This window comes from Mixophyes fleayi, chromosome 2, assembly GCF_038048845.1.
Source record: "Mixophyes fleayi isolate aMixFle1 chromosome 2, aMixFle1.hap1, whole genome shotgun sequence".
In the NCBI taxonomy this organism is placed as follows: Eukaryota; Metazoa; Chordata; class Amphibia; order Anura; family Limnodynastidae; genus Mixophyes; species Mixophyes fleayi.
The window spans coordinates 63,059,286-63,081,061 of NC_134403.1; the positions used below are offsets into that span (position 1 = coordinate 63,059,286).

Genomic DNA, 21,776 nt, shown 5'->3' on the forward strand with positions numbered 1-21,776 from the left:
ATTTTAGTTAATAAACGTATAAGAACTTAACACAAGGGGGGACAGGAGGGATAGGGGGAGAGGGGGGAAAGGGAGAGAGAAGGGGGAGAGGAGAGGGGAAGAGACATTAGCTCTCCAGGCCAACGGTTCAAAGAACAGCATAGTGCAAACAAAACCACAAAACATCAAATAGTTCCATTGGTTATGAGAAGGTTAAGAGTTTTAAAGAGTTGGAGACTAAACAAATCTGACAAATAAATGAACATTTTTGCCATACTGAGCAATATACTTGAAACTTTTAGGAAACTAAAGAAACCTAAGATCGGCAGGGAGGGTAATGAGTTCCAGCTGGCGTTGATAGTCCACCTGAAAGGGGAGGTCATAAAGAGAAAAACTTTGCACTAAAATAGACATATCTGGGAGGATCTGCATCCCGAAGACGTCATCTAGAAGACCGGGACCACTTGGGTTGAAGGGGGTCCCGGAATCCTAGTAACTGACTGAAGGTCCCTCTGTTTTTGTATCGTAGAAGGAGCAAGGTCCTGAAATAGTTGAATATCCATGTCCCGAAATGAGACCACGGGTTGGTCCCTGGTAGCTTTATGAATGCGGTCACTGGTTCGGAAATAATGCAAAGGGACAATGATGTCCCAAGGAGGTTGTCCATTAGAAGGTTTAGCTCTCAAGGCACGATGAGCCCGGTACATAAGACAATCAGTCTGAGAGATATCTGGAAGAAGGTGAAGGAAGAGGGCCTTAAGGAAAGCTTGAAGATCCACAGCGCCGACATCTTCAGAGACATTTCTGATGTGGATATTATTACGGCGGGATCAATTTTCAGAATCTTCTTGTCTATCTTTCGGAGACAGGAGAGTTCCTTATCAATAACAGAGTTGGATCAGCAGATATCTCCGGTTTTTGATTCCAGGGCATCCGTCCTGTTCCCCAACGTATTCAACTCTGTTTTGAACTCATTGACCACTTTTGTCAGCTCCTGATAGAAAGTCGTCTTCACCCCTTCCAGGAGGCTATTCATTACTGCTTGAATCTGACGGTCAAGCTCAACTTCAGCAGGGGAGGAGCCCGGTGCCTCCTGCCGATCAGCTTGGGGGGGAGAGCGTTTCACTTTTGAAGATTTCATTTCGGACAGCTGTGTCAGATCACGTAGAGATATGGTCTCAGGCAATAAACGACCACTGGTAGAAATAGGGAGTGTTTAGCACATAAAGGGATGGGCTCTTAGATTCCAGTATTCAGCACTAGTCTTTTCCAGATATCACTGAACCCACTACGCTTTCATCTCTTAGGTAGTAAAAAGAAGTGAAAAGAAAGGGGGGAGTACGAGGGGTTTTTGGTCCCAATAATAAGTTTTTTCATATATGAGCTATAAGGGCACAGTACAGTAAGGTTCATATATATCTGGAAACAAATATGGATTCCCAGGCGGAACAAATGAAGTGTAGATGACAAATCTAATATACACTATATGGACAAAAGTATTTGGACACTTGACCATTATACCAACAGGGACTGTAATGACATTGTACTCAAATATATATATTTTAATATGGAGTTGGTACCCCTTTTGCAGTGATAACAGCTTCAACTCTTCTTGGAAGGCTTTCCACAAGATGTTGGAGTATGTCTTTGGGAATTTGTGCCCATTCATTCTGTAGAGCATTTATGAAGTCAGGCACTGTTGTTAGACAAGAAGGCCTGGCTCGCAATCTCCGTTCCAATTCACCACCAAGTTGATCGATGAGGTGGAGGTCATAGCTCTGTGCGCCAGTCAAGTTCTTCCACACCAAACTCAACCATGTCTTTGTAGTCCTTGCTTTGTGCCCTGGGACACAGTCATGTTGGAATAGAAAAGGGCCTTCCCCAAACTGTTGCCACAAAGTTGGAAGCATAGCATTGTCCAAAATGACTTAGAATGTTGAAGCATTAAGATTGCCCTTCACTGGAGATAAGGGGCCTATCCCAAACCCTGAAAATCAGCCCTATATTATTATCCCTCCTCCACCAAACTTCCCAGTTGGCATAATGCAATCAGACAGGTAACGTTCTCCCAGCATCTGCCAAACCCAGACTCGCCCATCTCAAACAGAGAAGCGTGATTCATCACTGCACAGAACACGTTTCCACTGCTCCACAGTCCAGTGTCGGTGTGCTTTACACCACTCCATCCAACGCTTGGCATCGGTCTTGGTGATGTGAGGCTTGCATGCAGCTGCTTGACCATGGAAACCCATTCCATTAAGCTCCAGTCGCACAGTTTTTGTGCTTGAATTAATGTCGGTAGAAGTTCGGAAGTCTTCAGCTATGGAATCAGCAAATCATTGGCTACTTTTACATACCATGCTCCTTAGCAGTAGTTGACCTCGCTCTGATATTTTATGTGGTCTTCCGCTTTGTGGCTGAGTTACTGTTGTTCCTAGAGGCTTCCACTTTCTAATAATATCACTTACAGTTGAGCGTGGAATATCCAGCAGGGTGAAATTGTACAAACCGTCTTATTGCAAAGGTGGCATCCTATCACAGTACCACGCTTGAAGTCATTGAGATCTTCAGAATGACCCATTTTGTATGACAAATGTTTGCAACTGGAGACTGCATGGCTAGGTGCTTGATTTTTAGACACCTCTGGCAACGGGTCTGATTGAAACACCTCAACTCAATAATTAACAGGTGTGGACAAATACTTTTGTCTATATAGTGAATATAAATAAGGTATGGTATTTCTTAGTGAAGTTGAGTATATGGATATGTAATAGTATAGTACCTTAGATAGTCAATAAATTTACAATATTTATTAAAGCAAGTAAAGTAGTTCTCATAAAACAAACATAGTGGTCCGGACCGGGATCAATTCAATCAATAAGGTACAGAGTTCAAAAAGGCAATACATACATAATGATATTTTCCAATAGTATTCCTTCAATGATAAGTTAAGTATTGATGTAGCAGATATAGGAAATAAAAGTTCAAATGAATCTCCTATCAATGTTAGAATATATTAATTCCAAAAACAGAACAATGCAATAATCAATAATGGACGTCCATAAACCGTCTCTAATCAGCAGTCTCTCCCAGAACAGAGTGTGGAAAAGAGTCACTTTTATTTCAAAAATTACAGAAAAGTCTATGGGGAGTAAATCACCCGTGGATCTGTGCAGGCAACTGTAGTGGGTAATGAAAATGTGCGGTCCTACCAGATACAAATGCAGAGCAGAGTAAACATAAAAACCCTGTAGGTGAAATCCCCGGAATGCCGGTCCCCTATGCTGCTCCTTTCTACACCTAATGACGGATAGATAAGAGTCTTCACACATGCAACGGCGATGATGCCGGGGTTTGCAACAGTTCTCGGGTGCTCTCGTTCCTTCCTGCGCATGCGCATATGCGTCTGATGGATTCACAGTAGTGGAACGAGTTAAATTAGGAGTCTTTTGGAATATGTATTGTAGTTTAAGACAAACACGTTTCGCCCATAGGACTTCCTCAGGGATTGTTAGTATGTAAGATGAGTTTGAAATGAATGGCCTCTGCTCTTCATACATCACTTAGGTAATTCATCACCTATTACCATCACCATTATAGGTGATGGTAATACGTGATTGGGTCTGAGGGCATGATTGATGGATGACATGCATTATTACAAAATAGGATATCTTTGTGCGGCACAGAAAATAGGAGGCCCGGATAAACGGAGGCAGCTATTTAGCATCACAAAATATATATATATATATATATATATATATATATATATATATATAAATAAAAAATATGTTTCTTCCCTTGGCCACAAAATAGAACAAATTAAACAAATTCCCAGATCGCAAATGCATATGTAGAAAAAAGTTTGCAGATGGACTTGCAAGAGAGTGTTAAACTCATAATCTATGTTTAAATCGCTTGGTACCAGGTTTTAAGGTTGTAAATCCATCTGGTTTCTTCATGGGATATTTTCATGATGAAATCTCCCACCACCCTGCCAAGATCTGATGACCTTACAAATCCCCATGAATTTCAGCTTAGAGGGTGTTCATGATGCTTAAGGAAATGTCCAGGGACAGTATTGGTTTCCATCTTGTTCTTAATAATTCTCTGGTGTTCTGCAATTCTTGTGGACAATTTTCTGATTGTTCTTCCTACATACTGCAACCCACAGGGGCATTCCAATAAATAGATTACCCCTGTGGTGTTGCATGAAATTCTGATCTTTATACCATATACTTTTCCGGTAGCATTAGATCGAAATTCTTTCACAGGTTTGGTGTTTCTACATTGACTGGTTCTGCAGCCAACACATCTTTTGCATAGTAGAAACCCTTGGTGTTTTCATTCAACCGGGTACTGTTATTTTCTGCCCTTTGTGGGGGTATGGTACTCTTCACAAGTCTAGCTCTTAAGTTGTCTGCTCTTTTGTAAATAAATTTTGGTGCGAATGGGAGGATCTTGTTCAGTTCCTTACCCCGAACAAAATACCCAAATGTTTTCTAATGATTCTTTCCATTCTTTTTGAGTCTTTACTAAACCTGGTAATAAAATGGAGTCTGAACCGATGCCCCTTTTGCTTTCTCAGATAAGGAGCTCATCCCTTCCAGTTTCTCTAAGTTCTGTATAGCCCTTGTCTATAAATTTCACATTATAGTTTTTCTCCCTAAACCTCTTCTTAAGTATGACAGCCTGTTCCTCACATTATTTTATATCCAAACAATTACAATGTAATCTTGTAAATTGTCCCTTTGGGATACTACTAAGCCAGTTTCTGTGGTGGCTCTTGGAAGCTGGTATATACGAATTGCAGTCAACCTGCTTTAAATGGGTTTTGGTGGCAAGCTCACCACCATTGACATAGCTCTCAAGATCCAAAAATGAAATTTTTTGGCTACTTATGCTGGTGGTAAATTAGATGTTTAAATTATTGGTATTAATGTAATCAATAAACTGGGTCAGTTCTTCTAACTCCCCTGTCCAAATGCACAGCACGTTGTCTATAAAACGACACCATCTATAGATGTGGATTGTTGTTTCAAATGTATGACTCCTCCCAGTGTGCCATAAACACGTTCACGTAATAGGGCACGAATTTCGCGCCCATGGCTGTCCCGCAAACCTGTCTATAGTGCTTTTCACTGGACTAGAAGTAGTCGTGCTCTAAGACGAAGGTGATGCTGTCAAGTATGAAATTGATCTGTACCTGTGGGAGACTGAACTACACTCTCAAGGATGACCCTCATGTGATTACATCTCGCATGGTGGTCTATTATGGTAGAGAGGGACGTGACATCACTTGTCATTAGGATATAATCGGACTTCCATTCCACCTTCTTAAGAATCTCGAGTACATGGCTAGTATCCCTCAAATAGCTTTTTTGCTGTAAAACGATGGGCTGTAGATAATAATCAATGTAACAAGAGAGGTTTGTGGTAAGTGAGCCGATTGCCGAAACTATCGGGCTCCCTGGTGAATTTTCTGTGGACTTATGTATTTTTGGTAGATGGAAGATTACTCAAAAAACTCCACCAGCCTCCCTTTTATTATCAGGTTTAGTAAAGACTCAAAAAGAATGTAAAGAATCATTAGAAAATATTTGGGTATTCAGGGTTTTCATCTTTACCTTGTTCCGCATTTCTATCTGGTAGGACCGCTACTTTTCATTACCCATTACAGTGGCCTGCATAGACCCACTCTCCATAGACTTATCTCTAACTTTGGAAATAAAAGTGACTCTTTTCCAAATTCCGTTCTGGGAGAGACTGCTTATTAGAAATGGTTTATGGACGTCCACTATTGATTATTGCATCATTCTGTTTTTGGAACTAGTATATTCTAACATTGATAGGAAATTGATTGGAACGTTTATTTCCTATATCTGCTACATCATTACTTAACTTATCATTGAGGGAATACTATTGCAAATATATTATTATGCATGTATTGCCTTTTTGAACTCTGTACCTTATTGATTGTACTTATCCTGGTCCGGACCTACTATGTTTTTTTTTTATGAGAACCACGTTACTTACTTTAATAAATATTGTAAATTTATTGACTATCTAAGGTACTATACTATTACATATCCATATGCTCAACCTCACTAAGAAATACCATACCTTATTTATATAGATTAGATTTGCCCCCTACACTTCCTTTGTTGCGCCTGGGAATTCATATTTGTTCGTCTGTTCCTTGGAGGTTAGGGGACTCCCCTCTATACACACATTAACGTCACGGCAGCACGTTCACATTTAACATATAGAGGGAAGCATGTTTTTTTCCTTTTCATTGTCTATCATATATATTTGGACACTGACACAATTTATGTTATTTTAGCTGTTTACCAACACATATTCCAGTTACAATTATATAATGAATATAGACCTGAAGTGCAGACTTTCAGCTTTAATTTCAGGGTATTCACATCCAAAATGGAATAAGGGTTTAGGATTTACAGCTGTTTAATTTGTAGCCCCCTCTTTTTCAAGGGACCAAAGTAATTTGCAAATGACTCAAAAGCTGTTTCATGGACAACTGTGGGCTATTCCATCATTATTTCTGTATAAATTAAGCAGGCAAAAGGGTCTGGAATTGATACCTAGAGTGGCATTTGCATTTGGAAGCTGTTTCTGTGAACCATCAAGATGCAGTCAAAGGAGCTCTCAATGCAAGTGAAACAGGGAAACCTTAGGCTGCAAAAACTTAGGAGATGCCAAATCAACAGTTTGGTACATTCTGAGAAAAAAAGAACGCACTGGTGAGCTCAGCAACACAAAAAGGCCTGGGCGTCCACAGAAGACAACAGTGGTGGATGATCTTATGTTACTTTCTATGGTAAAGAAAAACCCCTTCACCACACCCAGCCAAGTGAAGAACACTCTCCAGGAGTAGACATATCATTATCCAAGTCTGATGCACTTAAATTGCATATCCATTGCTTCATTTCAACTACATTGAGGTGGCGTACAGAGCAAAAATTATGATAATTGTGTCACTGTCCAAATATTTCTGTACATTGTTCAATATTATTCTGACATCCCTCTGCAGTTCTCTTAGAAATTATTATCTCTCCACGGTATTACAGACAGCAGACGCTGCTCCCAAAACATTAGGACAGTGTCCTAATGAGATCTGATACAGGTTAAAAGGCTCAGACTGCAGTCATTTGAGCTACTGTGACATCACCGACCCTGCTCCTGTATATGAGTCAAACACTCCACACAGAGCACTTCTGCAAAGCAAGTCTGGAAATATGAATTTGTGAAGGGTATTGGTTGCACGTGCCAAAATTCCTTGGTTTGGTTTTGATGCACCTAGATTGTCCACCCAAGTTACACATCTACACTCCACCCTCGTGAGATGCCTTCGCAAACTAGAAAATGAATGTGCTCACTCCACCACTTTATTTGGTTTCAATAATCACCATCTGCATAGATTATATCTAATCATCAAAGCGACTCCCATCAGCTGATGCAATCTTCTGCTCCTCTGCAAATGTTGCCATCTTGCACCTTAAGTCCATGCGCTTTGGTAGAAATATAGGTGTGCCTGTGCACATGGAGGCGCATAACACAACCGAACAGAATTTTGTGCTGAGTTGCGGCTATTTTACGCTCTGTGAATGAGGCCCTCCTGGACACCAGCTGCAGAGGAGCGCAGCAGAGTATGGACAACATATGTAACAGTACGTTGTTTGGTGTGTATTATTCAGCTCAGTAACACAGCTTTTAATTATTTTTTTGTCAAATGTTGGCTTTACTTGCCCTGTGGGTAAATGGTGAGTACCCTTCCTTTCATTATTGTGGCCACTAAAAGACACTGTCAGTATTGCTGTTTATGAAACAGACAGTATTGAGGCTCCCTTTCATATTTATGGATGCTGTGAAGACAAGCTAACAGTATACAACAAGCTATGCCAATATGCTTTACTCTCCACGGAATGCAACATAAACACGGTATATCTGTATGTGTTTTTCTGATAGGATATTGTAAGTGTGGCACATCTTTTAATCACGCTCGGTTCCTTTCAGCTCTTACATTTTGTCATCAGTGGATATTTGTCTCTCTCGTTCTAAGACTGAATTTCTCTATTTATCTCCAGGTGTTTTTCTTTGTGTTATAATATTGTCCCCCAGGAGATATATTGATTTTGTGCCTTGACTTCATGAGCACATTAAAGCAGTTATTATTATGAGCTATTCATTTGTTACGTTGCAGGCTTGTTGCTTTTTTTTCTCCATTAATTGCATTCCTTTCAATTAATTTACTGTTGCAGACATACATAATGGGGAAAGTATCCTGCAGGTGCCGGTAAGGGTCAGAATCTTCCTAATAATATTTAGTGAAAACTGTCAGTAAATAGCTATATTCTTCATTGGCCAATAGGTGTCGGATACTGCTATAAAAAAACAAGATGAAATGTAGGGTTAACTGAAAAGGGGGTGGGGAGCGGTCCCTCCGTGTCAGATAGGTAAACAAATAGGCACGAATCCTAACCGGGTCTGTTCATTTGGCACATCACAGAACATGGCAGACAGGCAACGTCTGTCAGTGGTACTGGCATTTTTGTGGCATTGACTTTCAACAAACTCAAGATAAAATGGTGAATACAGTGAAAAAAATGAGTGTGTAAATCTGATAGAACATGATTAGATCTCACACAAACAAGCTGACTACTCTTATTTCCTTGAACTATATAAGTAACTGAAATAATAAATGTTCTGATGCCTCATTTTTTTCAGATTTTCCACTCAAAGAAAATAATGTTCATAGTAACATGTACGGTTATGTAGCAAAAACAACCTAATTTCTCTGCTGAGATAAAGTTAAATACTATCCATTCACCCCCAATGCAACAATGCCCCTAGTGGTCATGGTATCATGAAACATGTTACTATACCTGCATGTTATTATGAAGCAATACAGAACCTTCTGAACAAAACACCCGAGAGTCGGGAATCCCTGTACTTTACTCAACAGGAAGAGTCACACAAATTAACAATAATTTTAAAATAATTCTAAAAAAGCTAACAAATCAAGTGAAGGCCATGAGAGACACAAGCATCTCGTCTTCCCTGAATAATTCCGATACAATAGTGATATTTGAAATGTATGTAGACAACATTCTCTATTATGTAGGATAGAAGGTGTGTGTGCGTTTGCACTGGCATATGAGAAAATGACTCCTGACTGTAAAGTAAGCTGATAATGACTCGAGGATAGACTCTCACCGGTTGTTGAGCAGGCTCAGTAGCTCCCCCGCATGGTAAAGGTCATTCTTTGTCACTCGGCTGAAGCGGAACTCATTGAGGTTACAGAAGGTCACAGCTGGAAAGGTCATCCTAGCAGCTGCAATCTCATCCAGTTTGGTGACGTGTGGGTAATCAAAGTAATAGACGATCCTCTCGGTGCACACAAACAGCAGAAGCGACATGGATCCCAGGAAACACAGTATCCAGATCATCCGCCGGCATGAGAAGCGCTCATAGGAGAAGATGTGAGCGATGCCATGCAGTGTGGAGCCACTTGCAAAGGCCTGAAGTGTGACTGGCTGGGGGCTGCCCAGCTCCTCTGCTTCCTTCGCATCCATGCGGGTACTGAAAGACAGGAATTGTTGTTTAGAAGGACACATAGAAATAGTTCTATCTTTCTGGCTTATATTTTCCCATTTTGCCTATAAGAATACTTTTCCCTCCTTATCTTTAAGATCTGGCGACATGTATCATCCAGCTTGTGTGCCCTGCGGCTGCCAAGCCCAAGATACACTTTAACATGTAGCTTTACATCAACCGGAGAGCCAACAAGTACACGTTGTTACTGTTCAGGTTCAAATAGTCAAAACATGAGCAATTTAGCCTAGATGAACACTTGTATACTACAATTTCCAGCATGATATGTGTGGCACTTTGGGGTCTATTTAACTAGTGGTGAAGAGCAAAAATATACAGGTGTAAATGCCTGGGAAAGACTCTTTAACAGCCTTTTGTTAATTAGCAAAGGGTTAATGTTGGAAAAGTCAAAGATTTCTCCGGCCTTAACCTAATTAGCAGATGTTACCGCTGTTCCCATCCACATAGACCACTATAGGGGCAGCGGTATGTCAATTTATTAAGCTGCAAAAAACCCCCCATCTCAGACGCCAGTTGTCTATTTCAACGGGATTCAGCTGAAGCCTCTCCTGCTTCGTTGTAAAGGGGATCGGTCTGCGCTTGTACTCCAACGGTAGTCCTGGCTTTGTAAATTGCAGCGGTACTTCATTACGTATCGCAACAATACATATTGATGGTTACTGCACTGGGGTTATAAATAGACCATTCTGTTTTTATGAAATTCTTATGCATTTCAAATGCTTCTCTTTAATAATTAATATAAACAAATCGGCCCAGTCAACAAGAATATCTTGAGAAATTAGGGACATTTCCAGGGACAGGACTGTAAAACACTGGACTATTCCTTGACGTTAGGGACAATGGCAACGTTCCCCATAGGCTCTCTCAGCCTTGCTTTAGGCTCCACGCTGTTCAGACTTCTCTATTCTGTTCTGCGATTGAAAACATTCTTTTTCCAGATTAAGAGGAGATGGTTATTATAATGATAAGAGAAGGCATAAGAACAAACACACCAATACAGATATAATAACCTCTGTGACAAACAAATCCCTTTTTATAGGAAAGTGACAATAGCTAATAGTATGCAAGACAAGATGGTCCACAACCATATCCTCACAAGAGATGGTAATTGTATACGCTCTTCCAGATATGCCTGTTTATACGTATTAAGTTAGTTTGTATCTGTCTAGACCCATCTACAACTTCTACCAATTGTACATAGCTAAAATAAATGTTTAGTTTATAATAAATAAAGACAACAACAAAAATAACAATGCATATTGGGCAGTCCAAGATCATTTGATATTTTTTTATGTGAAACCAGAAAAAAATAATATACTATGGGGTACATTTACTAAACTGCCGGGTTTGAAAAAGTGGAGATGCTGCCTATAGCAACCAATCAGATTTTAGCTGTCATTTTGTAGAATGTACTAAATAAATGATAACTAGAATCTGATTGGTTGCTATAGGCAACATCTCTACTTTTTCAAACCCCTATGTTGTGATGAGGGTAATCTGCCCATTCTTATTTTTCCTTGCATGCCATTTACTTAATCAGAAATCATTGAGTTGCTCACTTGTTGCTGTCATATTTCTGTGAATATGTGTACTCAGTGGGGGTTATTTCCATAGTTGCATGGTCTTTTTATGAAGACTCTGCCAAACATTTTGTGGATATTTGATTGGAGAGTGAAATGTGCCTATCTACAAATGTAACAAATTCATCCCAAAGAACAGCCTACTGTCACATTTAAGTCAAACACGTTTTCTGCTTAAATACCGCTCCTTTAACACTGAATTATGTTTCAAGTAAACTACACTGAGCATCTCATTGAAAGTAGTGACAAAATTCTGATTCCCTAAATCACCAAGGTGCTGTGAAAATCTGATAATTGTGGACAGTTATAGTTAATGCTAAAACAACTTTTCCGACTACTGCTACATCAGGAACAAACGCTTTAAAGCTCATTAGAATAGTTTGAATTAAATTGTGGGATCATGTTTTAGCAATAAAACAAGAGCATTAATGCGGTGATCCCATGTTTCATAAGTAAGTTCCATTCTGTCTATGAAGCGCACCATTCACATTGAACAATAATTTGCTTGTCCCACAATCTGTACAATTTTGTTACCTTGATTAGTACACCAATATGTGGCAACAGGCGCAACTGTAGAAAAATATGTGCATCTATCACAGGGGACAGAACAGTTTTAGTACTTTTATTTTGCCACACTCTAACTTGCATGAATAAACTGTCCTTTTAGACGTAATGGATGCATGCTTATATATTAGAATTTTTTACTATAGGTATGATATAATTTTTCAGACTTTGATCAGTTTCCATATTCAGTAATAGCAAACAGGATTGCAGGATAAGCTGTTACAGCAATATGTTTATTCTCCCTAATTCAACAGAAGGACACATTTTCTTTTCTTTCAGAAAAGTCACATGTGTCTAATGGCATATCATATGTTAGGCTGATAAGGGCCTAATGAAATCAATACTCACATATCTGCTATACACAAACCACATAATACACCTAAACTAATCTTAGTTACAAACACTTTGAACGAGTGCATGGACCAAAGTAAAATCTCTAGTAATCTAGTATAGTAGGAACACATTGTCACCTTATTTCAAGGTCTGATGGGATTTATGGAGCAATAATTAAACTTCAAATATAAAATATGCCATAAAGTTTCCCTGTTAATACCACATGTTTTGAGATTAAATGCTAATGTATTTAAACCGGCTTCAGCCTAAAAAAAACACAATTCTACATGTGTAAATAAAAAGCAAATAGAATTTTCTTACAATGACTAAAAAAACTGATATATAGACAGAGAAATACAAGTCTGCTGTAAGGACACCGATTTCTGCTAGCAAAGCAGTTTATTTATTGATTTGTGTGGGATGCAGGGACAGATATCCACAGAATTATGGCACTGAACAGACCCACATTAAAGCATATCAATATTTGCTGAAGTTCCACTTTTATTTGGTCCATATATTAATCAATTGTGCAACATCTGACTGTCTATAAAGGCCACTTACTGTTATAAGGATATACACTTGTATGACACTCTATTGTTTCTGTAAGTCATTTTTTTTAAAGATTATCCAAGTTTATTTTATTTTATTCCATATCCTTTAAGAGTAGCCACTGTCTGTATCTACATGCCAGTAGGAGCTAACCCCTAGCATGCAAATTGCCCACACAATATTACATGTACGTGGCTAAAGACTCCTACATGAGTGAGGAAAGACTTGGCACAATGAATAGCAGACGATTAAACTACAGGTGATTCAGTGATAAGAACTGGCTCTGGCGGAAAGAATCTGCAACTGTACAGTTAACTGACAAAATATATATATTTTCCTTATGAAAGTGCTAGATAGCTACATATAACAAAAACATTTTATTCATTTTAGGTTTCTCTTAAAAATATTCCCAGTTCTGTCAAGGGCAATATGTTAAATTGACTGACAAACTGAATTCAATATCAAGAAAAATAACATTCAGAACATAGTTCAATACCCAGTCCCACAAAATCCTGCCCTCATATGAATACACCACTGCACACAAATGTATATAAATAAATACCTATATAGTGCACTATATAGGTATATATTTACATACATAGAGTCTTGCAACAGTAAAGTACACAAAGTAAGTGAAGAACATTTAGTAAATTAAGTGTTATAGTAGAGTAGCAAAATATGACTCAGACAAACATAACCACACAATTGTACAAAGAAGGTTGAAGACATTTACAAGATAAGAAGCTTATAAAGACACAAACAATAAAAAAAAAAAAAAAGAAAAGAAAAATAGTGAAGCTGCATTAAAACATATATATATATATATATATATATATATATATATATATATATATATATATATATATAGTGAAATGAGTTTATACACCAAGAATATGCAGACAATTTTCATAAAGAAGTATACCCTTAGTCCCCAAAAGTGACTGGTCCAGCAGACCTCAGCTTGTGCATTACAGATACAACTGTATGACAAGGAAGAAGATAGCAATGATGTGGATGGGACACTTTTTCCTTTATACAATTGCTGCCTCTATTTGGCCATTTAATTGCCTTTAAGACGCACCTACCCACATTCACAATTCTACATCCAAACGCCAGTATTACATAAATGAGACACGTATAGGAGTATCCCAGAAAATACCCTGCCTCCCCTACTCAGGAGAAAACAGTCCCATATATAGTTAGCAATGAACACATTACACTTTACAAATAGCACCTTTAGAATATTTTTCATACACACTGCCACCCCACAGTCAGAGATGTTCACATATATAGAGCCCAAATGAATGGAACAACATTCACAAATGCACACTCATCACTGTTTCTATGTAGTTATTAAAAGTACTGTATCTATGCAGTCTATAAGCTTTACAATTATTATTAACGTTATATATATGTATATGTATAAAATACGTGTGTCTGTGTGTGTATGCAGCCACCTGCACTTATACAAATACAGCCAAAAGTGTGTGCATCAATTAGAGGGAGATGATGATGAATGCATGTTACCAATGGTTCTCTCACATACACATATGCAGATGTTTTGCTCACATACATTCAGTATGGTATGTGTTAGGCACGTATACATGCCGTTACATGCAAGGATAGACATTATGATTTATGCAGATAGATAAAAAGACCACTTTGCCCTGGGGTGGGGGGCAATCAATGCTGAACATACATGCACTGTGTTGCTAGACGTTATTGCTGAGAGCACAGCACTCACCTGCAGGCAGGGCCAGTCTGATCACACTGTGCACTGAGGAGACAGATCGCATATAGCAGTACTCCCCCCGCACCGCAGAGACAACACAGGACCCCCACACCTTACCGCAGAGTCACACACAACACACCGCTGCAGACACATACAGGGGTCCAAGGCACAAAGGCAGGCGGTGATGTCCCCTTTGCTCAGCACAGAGAAGAACTGTCAGGCACGCACTGCCTCTCAGTAACACAGTGTATGTGTGTGTGTATCAGAGTGTGTGTGTGTGTGTGTGTGTGTGTGTGTGCAGGAGAAAGGCAGCCCCTCTGTCTATCACTATTGCTGTGTGTGTGTATATATGTCTGTCCCCTCTGTGTGTGTATGCGTCTATCTCCTCAGTACGGTGTGTGCATGTCTATGTGACCAGCTCCCTTCCCCCAAAACCAGCTGCTCCCCTATAGCTACAGCTTCAGGAATCAGCTAGGACCAATACAGGAGATATTAACCCTTTTCAGACTTGCAAAATGAGCCTGATCCTTCAGCATCAGCGCCCGTACCCTTATAGAGAGACCTGCACAGCACCAGCTCCGTCATCCATGCCTCAGACCGGCTTCAGTCATCCAGAGACACAACTCGCACAGAGCCCCTTCTGTCTGTCATACCCCCATGCAGCATTGCTTCTATATTTCATACTAGAATAAAAAGATAAGTGTACATAGTTGCCAACGTTTTAAGATCATTCCCTGATGACAGGTGTATGTACAGTACTTTGTCGACGTCTGTGCACTGAAATCACGACAAGCTTACTAAACATTATAATGTGTTTTTTCTGCATTATAAATGCTCCTCGTCAATGAATATTAACTTTTTAAAACCCAGATAACAAGAACAGATAATGAGAACTGCATTCATTATGCAGAATAATAAGTGCTGCACTGAGCAGTTGGTCAGAATTCAAAAACAGGGACAAAAAGTTCCATGGACAGATCCTTAAACCCTGCTATGGAAATTAGGGGCATTTGGTAACTATGATGCATAGCATCACGTGTTACATTAATACTGCTATTAACCTGTGTATCATCAGTCTGTAACTTGTGGACAGGTTTCCTCCATGGGTAGGACATAGTAACTGAATGGTCACTCACCTGTGGTGATGCAGTTTCTTCTGCCTTGTCCGGGCATACAGCAGCAGTAGATGACGTCTTCACCCACCAGGGGTCAACCCGGGAGAACCCCAGCCCTACTCGCCCAGACACAAATAGTGAATACATAGAAATGCGGAAGGGGGGGTCAGTGTGACATGTTTATTACCAGGGAATAACAAGTGTTTATGGCTTAGGATAAGATAGATTTTACAAATAAAATAGTCACACTATTCAGTGCACTTGGCAAACACAATGACATTGGTGGCAAATGATAATTCTATAAATGCAATCTATTTGATTAAGAGGGATTAGGCTACAAATCTCATTCACACTCTGGGATTATGTTGCCAGCATCTAACAATGCAATACATGATTAATGGTGCAGCCATTCTATAGGTGGAGCACTTTGTTAAAGTTGTGTCCCTCAGTTAGTCATAGAACTCATTCAGTGGTGGAACTACCATTGGTGCAGCAGGTGAGGTGCACCGGGTCCCATAGAGAAAATGTTGCCCACTGCACAGGTAACTAGCGAGCTGTGGGCCCCGGTTCCCTCCTCCTAGCTTCACTGCACTGGGTCCCACAGCTCACTAGTTCTTCCTGAGAACTCAGTAACTCAGTTTTTGATTTGGGTATATCCTGGTATAAGATGATAATGAGATACTCAATAATACTTAAGGGCACATTTATCATTTATCGTTGAAATAGAGAAATGGTTTTCAACCCTTATCGGACGGATAAGTATTGATTAATTTCTCAAATTTATCAAAACCGGAGCACAGAAACAGCAGTCCCAAAAATCTGCTGTTTCTGTGAAAAAAAATAATCATACTTACCCCGCCTCTTCGGAAGCGCTGTATTCCGATCTCCTCCTCCTCTTTTTTTTTTCATTTGTAGATGCAACTGCGCATGTGCAGTCTAGAGACCTCCAGGCTGTGCACAGACACGAGACTAGTGTTTCTGCATCTGTAGTCTGAAATGAGATCAGATGACAGGGAGGGATCACAAGACCACTCCCTGCACATGCGCTGTCCAGCTCTTCTCTCCGTAGCAGAGCTGGACATACCGAGGAAGAAGGGATTCTGTAACAGTTCCGATGAAGTACGCCAGCTTCAGCATTACATTTACATTACAAGTTTCCGAAAAATTAATTTTTTCGGAACTTGTTAAATGCCGGCCCCGAGCAGTCACCATACTGTTGTATGGTGACTGCTAGAAAAAACGAAGTGCAGAGAAAATTAATGGTTTTCGAGATTGAACAGTCCGATGGAGCTTTCATAAATATCAATTTGAGACTTCCATTACCTAATTACACGGTAAGTGCACGATAGTGCAATACCGTCAATTGTTAAATATGCCCCTATGTCTTTTAACACTGATAATAGATTTATTAGATCTATTTAAGCAGCTAAATAATAGTAGGCTTAGTATTGACTCAGTCTCTGAAATAACCCTAGCTCAACTCTGACTCAGTCTCTTGGACGGGTTTCAGCACTAGAACACTGGTCTCACAATTCAGTGGTATGCATGTTATGTTCACTGATCCTATGATCCTAACCACCAGCTTTCCTCAATGTTCTGTACCACTGCAGGTTGCCACAGGCCGGTGTCTCTTGTTTGTAATGTGTTCTACCAGCCTCTTCTTGTGATGCTTGTCCTGCCTGAGAGAAAGCAGCCACTCTGCAGAAACATTTATGCCCGGTCTTGGATCATTTTCTGTCTCCTGGAGATGTTTTCTCAATAGCTATTAAAACAGGATTGAAACAGAACTTCTGAGCTACCAAAGGGATGCTTGTAAATCCCAGCTCCAATCAAGAGGAACAGGTAAAGCAGCCAGAGATACAACTCCTACCATTCATACTCCATAGGAGAACATTCACAACATTTCTCCTGTCAAATGGAAACACCAATGCAAAGTCACTGAATAGGCATTGGGTCAACATGTGTGACCAGTTTGGCCTATGTGCATGTTCACCATGGCATGGAGTCTACCATCGTCTGGAATTGTGTAGAAGGTATGCAGCTCCATTCTTACACAAGAAAGTCACAGTTCTGACGTGTGATTGATGGTGATAGATAATGCTGTTTCAGAATATCCCATAAATAGGGTTCAGATCTGGTGACTGAGAAGGCTATGACATATGGGTAACATCAGTGTCATGCTCATCATGCCTGTCACGAACACGCTCCCAGCTGCCGTGACTCTGGGGGTGTTTTCTGTATGAGGTCACACGATTCCAGCCCGCAGTCTCTCTTTACCTATCACACAGGTTATAGACCTACTGAATCGCCCCCAAACAGCACTCACACCTCACACACTTCAGGTTTGCCACCACCTATTGAACACGGGCAATAGGACTCCAATATACTGTCCCACACTGGCACACAATGATTCTAGCTATCCACAGACTAGCAAGACCCAAACCAGCAAGCAAAGCGTTAACTCTTCACACCTACAGGCTGTTACACAAATGTAAATGTAAGCACACACAGCTTGTTAATCAAATGTATCAACAAATCACACACTGGCATTCAAAGGGTTAACTTGACCGAGCTATTTTTCTTCTTAACAGGCTAATGGATTCGTTAGAGTATCAAGGATGCAACATATTAAATTATAGATTTAATATACAAAAGTACAGGGCATATAGATATAAAAAAAATAATTAATAAACAATTAATAGATTGAGATAACACACAAGCAAAACAGTTTAAAATAAAAAGGGGTTACAGTCAGAATAGCACTTACTTGAATTGCATAATCTGTGCCATGGGAAATTGGCTAGGAAGATTGACAGCATATTAATGTGAATTGATTTCCCACAAAAGTCTGACCCCTCGCTATACCTGGTCTCAGCCTTTTAAAGACACTTCCACACCTCTTTCTAACCCCAGGGGGTTGTGGCCTGTGACACTTTTTTCAATCAGCATTTGCATGTTGCCTGATTTACTAACCAATTCTACTATGTGATCTAACTCTTCTGTAGAGCGTCACATCGATCCAATTATATCATTAATAAATCCCCTATGTCTCTGTCCATCTTTTGATACCAAACATGATGAAATTTTGACAATGTGACATGTGATTCTAACTGCTCCTGCATACCACCCTTACCTGTCAATCACAACCCTGGTGTGATTTCTGATGTGAATCCGGGTGTATGGAGTACACCCGGATTCCCCAAAATATGAAGTATGAAGACATTTTCCTTTGAAGCTCATATTTCTATATACCTGTATAGGCCTTCAAAATGCTGCCTTGGGCTACAAGGATGTCCAGCTTTGACCGGCCCGACAAAGTCTATTCAGGAGTCCAAAAACATTGTGTCAGGATATATCTCACATCAAGAACTCTTTGAAGCTGCCACAGGTGACACTCCTATCTTCTCACAATGGAATGTGCAAAGCCATCAAATACATTTGCATCAGACTTTCTGTCTTCACATTTTACACTTTTGTAGCTGAACTTATCAATGGAATCATTTTATATAACATATTTACACTGCAGTTATGATTCATCCCTTATAAATAACGGTAAGTTCCCTATGTTCACGACAGTGCCCAAAACCATTGGGCAACCACATAGCCTCTGTGGATGGGGACATTGCCACCCTAGAAGAAAACTCTCCCATTAGGAGAGAAATTATGCAACTTGGGATGAAGATGAACACTCAGTACCTTGCCTTCTAAGGGAAAGACTGTATAGAGACCATGCCAGGAAAATACACCCTACAACATTACAGAGCCACCAGAACCATTCACTGTTGGAAACAAGCACACAGGACTTGTCCCGAACTGCTTCCGACTACACTGCAGCATCTTCTCCATAGATGCTGCATTGTCTTCTGCAGATCCTGTCTACAAGGGGATTAACTCCTCATCACTGAATGTGGATCCCAATCACCTGTGGCTGGCCTTTAAGAGACTGCCTTTTCCTGCAATCTGAACCAGTTCATCAAGTGTCTTTGCTTGTCTCTTTGAGAAACTACTGTGTTCTGATCCTGACTGACTTCCTGATCAACTCTCATGTCTGGTATTCAGCTCCAAGCTTCTGAGCTTACCAGGACCTCTGTGCTACTTGTTCTTGCAGACTATTGCTACTACCTGCTATCCAGCTCCAAGCTCCCAAGCTTACCTGGGCCTCCATGCTACCTGTGACTGCAGACTATCACAACTGTATGGTATCCCGCTCATAAGCATCCCAGCTTAACCTGGACATTCGGACTCTCTGTACCTACAGATCACCTCATCTGCCTGGAAAGCCAGATTCTTCAGCTTCTCAGCCAATCCTGCGTACTCTGACTATCTAGTACTTGTGTTATCTGCCTTTCCTTGCTACATACCTGTATGTTCCATGCATAAATAAACCACCTTGTTTCATTTAGATTTCTTTCCATGGTGTCCATACAAGGAATCCTGACAGGGCTATAGACTTCTTTAGAATGGCACCACACTTGTATGAATCCTTTTTTTTGAAAAACATGGTGAAGGATGATTCACCTGACCATATCCCCTTCCTCCAGTGCTTGGTATTCCATTGCCTGTGCTCTTTGCACCACTGAACTGGTAAATGTTCATTGGCAGGTCTGATGAGTGGTTTATACACTGCAACCCAATTATGATATCTTGCTCTTTGATAAAACTGACTGCCTATGCCAGTTGATGAAATTAGCCATCAACTGGTCTGGTTTTGCTCACCTGTTTTGCTTTGCAATTTTAATTAGTGCATGGATAGCATAATCCTGAAGTATTTGCTTTCGCCCACTGGTGCCTTTCCCTCAGTCCCATGCTGACCTCACATGCTCGAAACAATAGAAGCTGAGCTTTTTTGGTCAGTGAAGCTAAAAAATACCTGTAGCAAAACATTCACAACCAGGAAGCCAGAGGAAAATTGCAAAAAAGTAATTCATCTATGATGAACGGTCTTTACAAGTATGAAAAAAGAAAGGCTGTCTCCATTCCTTGTCTAATAAGGTGAAAATAATTTGTGATTTTAATTCTGGTTTCTTGCCACTAAACAGTAAGGGCCTGAGTCATTATGGAAAGTAAGGCAAAAAAAAGAAATAAATGTTCTCCGGGACAAACCATGTTACAATGCAAGGGGTGCAAATTAGTTTATTATTTTAATACTGGCTGTTTTTTCATCTAGCACACAAATACTTAATAGCTGTATTTAGGGCCTGAGTCATTAAGGAGAGCAAACCATAACAATGAGTAACTTTGCATCTGGGCAAAACCATGTTGCATTGGGGACAGATTTATAGTTGGGGTAGAGCATGTCCTAGATCAGGGGTGGGCAAACCTGTCCTCAAGGGCCATATCCAGTTCATGTTTTTAGGATTTCTGTCTGTAGAAACAGGTGGGATAATTACTGACCCAGCCAAATAGATTAACTCAGCTGTACATGATTAAAGAAATCCTAAAAACATGAACTGGATATGGCCCTTGAGGACAGGTTTGCCCACCCCTGTCCTAGATCAACTTTAAATTTCAGTGTAAAAATAAAGCTATCAAGTATTTGTGTGCTACATGAAAAGAAGGCAGTATTTAATGTCACACGCCGGTCCTATAGTCAGGTCCCGGCTCTGTGACTTTCCCTTTAAGAACCATGATTCTGCTTGCTTCTCTTTCAGAGACATTACTTTCACAGGTGTTCCTAGCTACTGTGATCTGGAGGACTCCCTAAACCTCATTGGTCCTGGAGCACTATATGAACTTCCCAATGTTATGGGCTCATTGCCTGATCTTTGTGTTACTCAGTCTACCTTGGTCTTGGTTAAATCTGCTGCTGCTGTTACCTGTGTGCTGGACTTCTACATCTACAAACCACGATACCTGGTACTTGTAGTTCCACACTGCTTACTGAATCTCCTACGGCTGTTACCGGTGTACTGGACTTCTACATCTGCACACTGAACTGGCTCGAGAGTTGCCTATTACATCTGCACTCATATTGATTGGCTCAACTACCTTTCTGCTTGGCTGCCTGTATTCTTTACGAACTTCAATCAAGTTACCTTGTCATCTGTGGTTCTATGTTTGGCACGACTATTATTGTTACTCTGCTAATTATTAGTTGCTGGACTGTTATCAAGAATATATTGCCAAGCTAGTAGCCAGTTCCGTTATTCAAGTAATGTGCGTTCAATCTTCATGCCGTTGTTATTGGTTACCAACTGAACTTCTTTTGGGATTTCATTGTATTTTGTGAACTGCCGTGTACTCAGCTTGCTGAGTTGTACATATCTTATACTGTTGCTGTTATACCATCTA

The 21,776-nt window shown here is 40.1% G+C and overlaps 1 protein-coding gene across 3 annotated transcripts in view; it reads right to left on the bottom strand.

Annotated features, from left to right (window-relative positions):
• ASIC1 (acid sensing ion channel subunit 1) overlaps positions 1-15,546 on the bottom strand; it is a 165,888-nt gene extending 150,342 nt beyond the window's left edge. Inside the window, exons 1-2 of one of the 3 annotated variants that reach the window (XM_075199123.1) lie at positions 15,507-15,546; positions 9,214-9,579 (exon numbers count right to left, since the gene is read on the bottom strand). In XM_075199123.1, the coding sequence (XP_075055224.1) occupies positions 9,214-9,572 (359 nt within the window). In that variant the 5' untranslated portion in view covers positions 9,573-9,579; positions 15,507-15,546. Of the gene's footprint in view, positions 1-9,213; positions 9,580-14,382; positions 14,895-14,918; positions 15,027-15,506 lie in introns of those variants that run through there. The other 2 variants (XM_075199122.1, XM_075199121.1) reach the window with 2 other exon arrangements.
• Between the last annotated feature and the right edge of the window lie 6,230 nt (positions 15,547-21,776).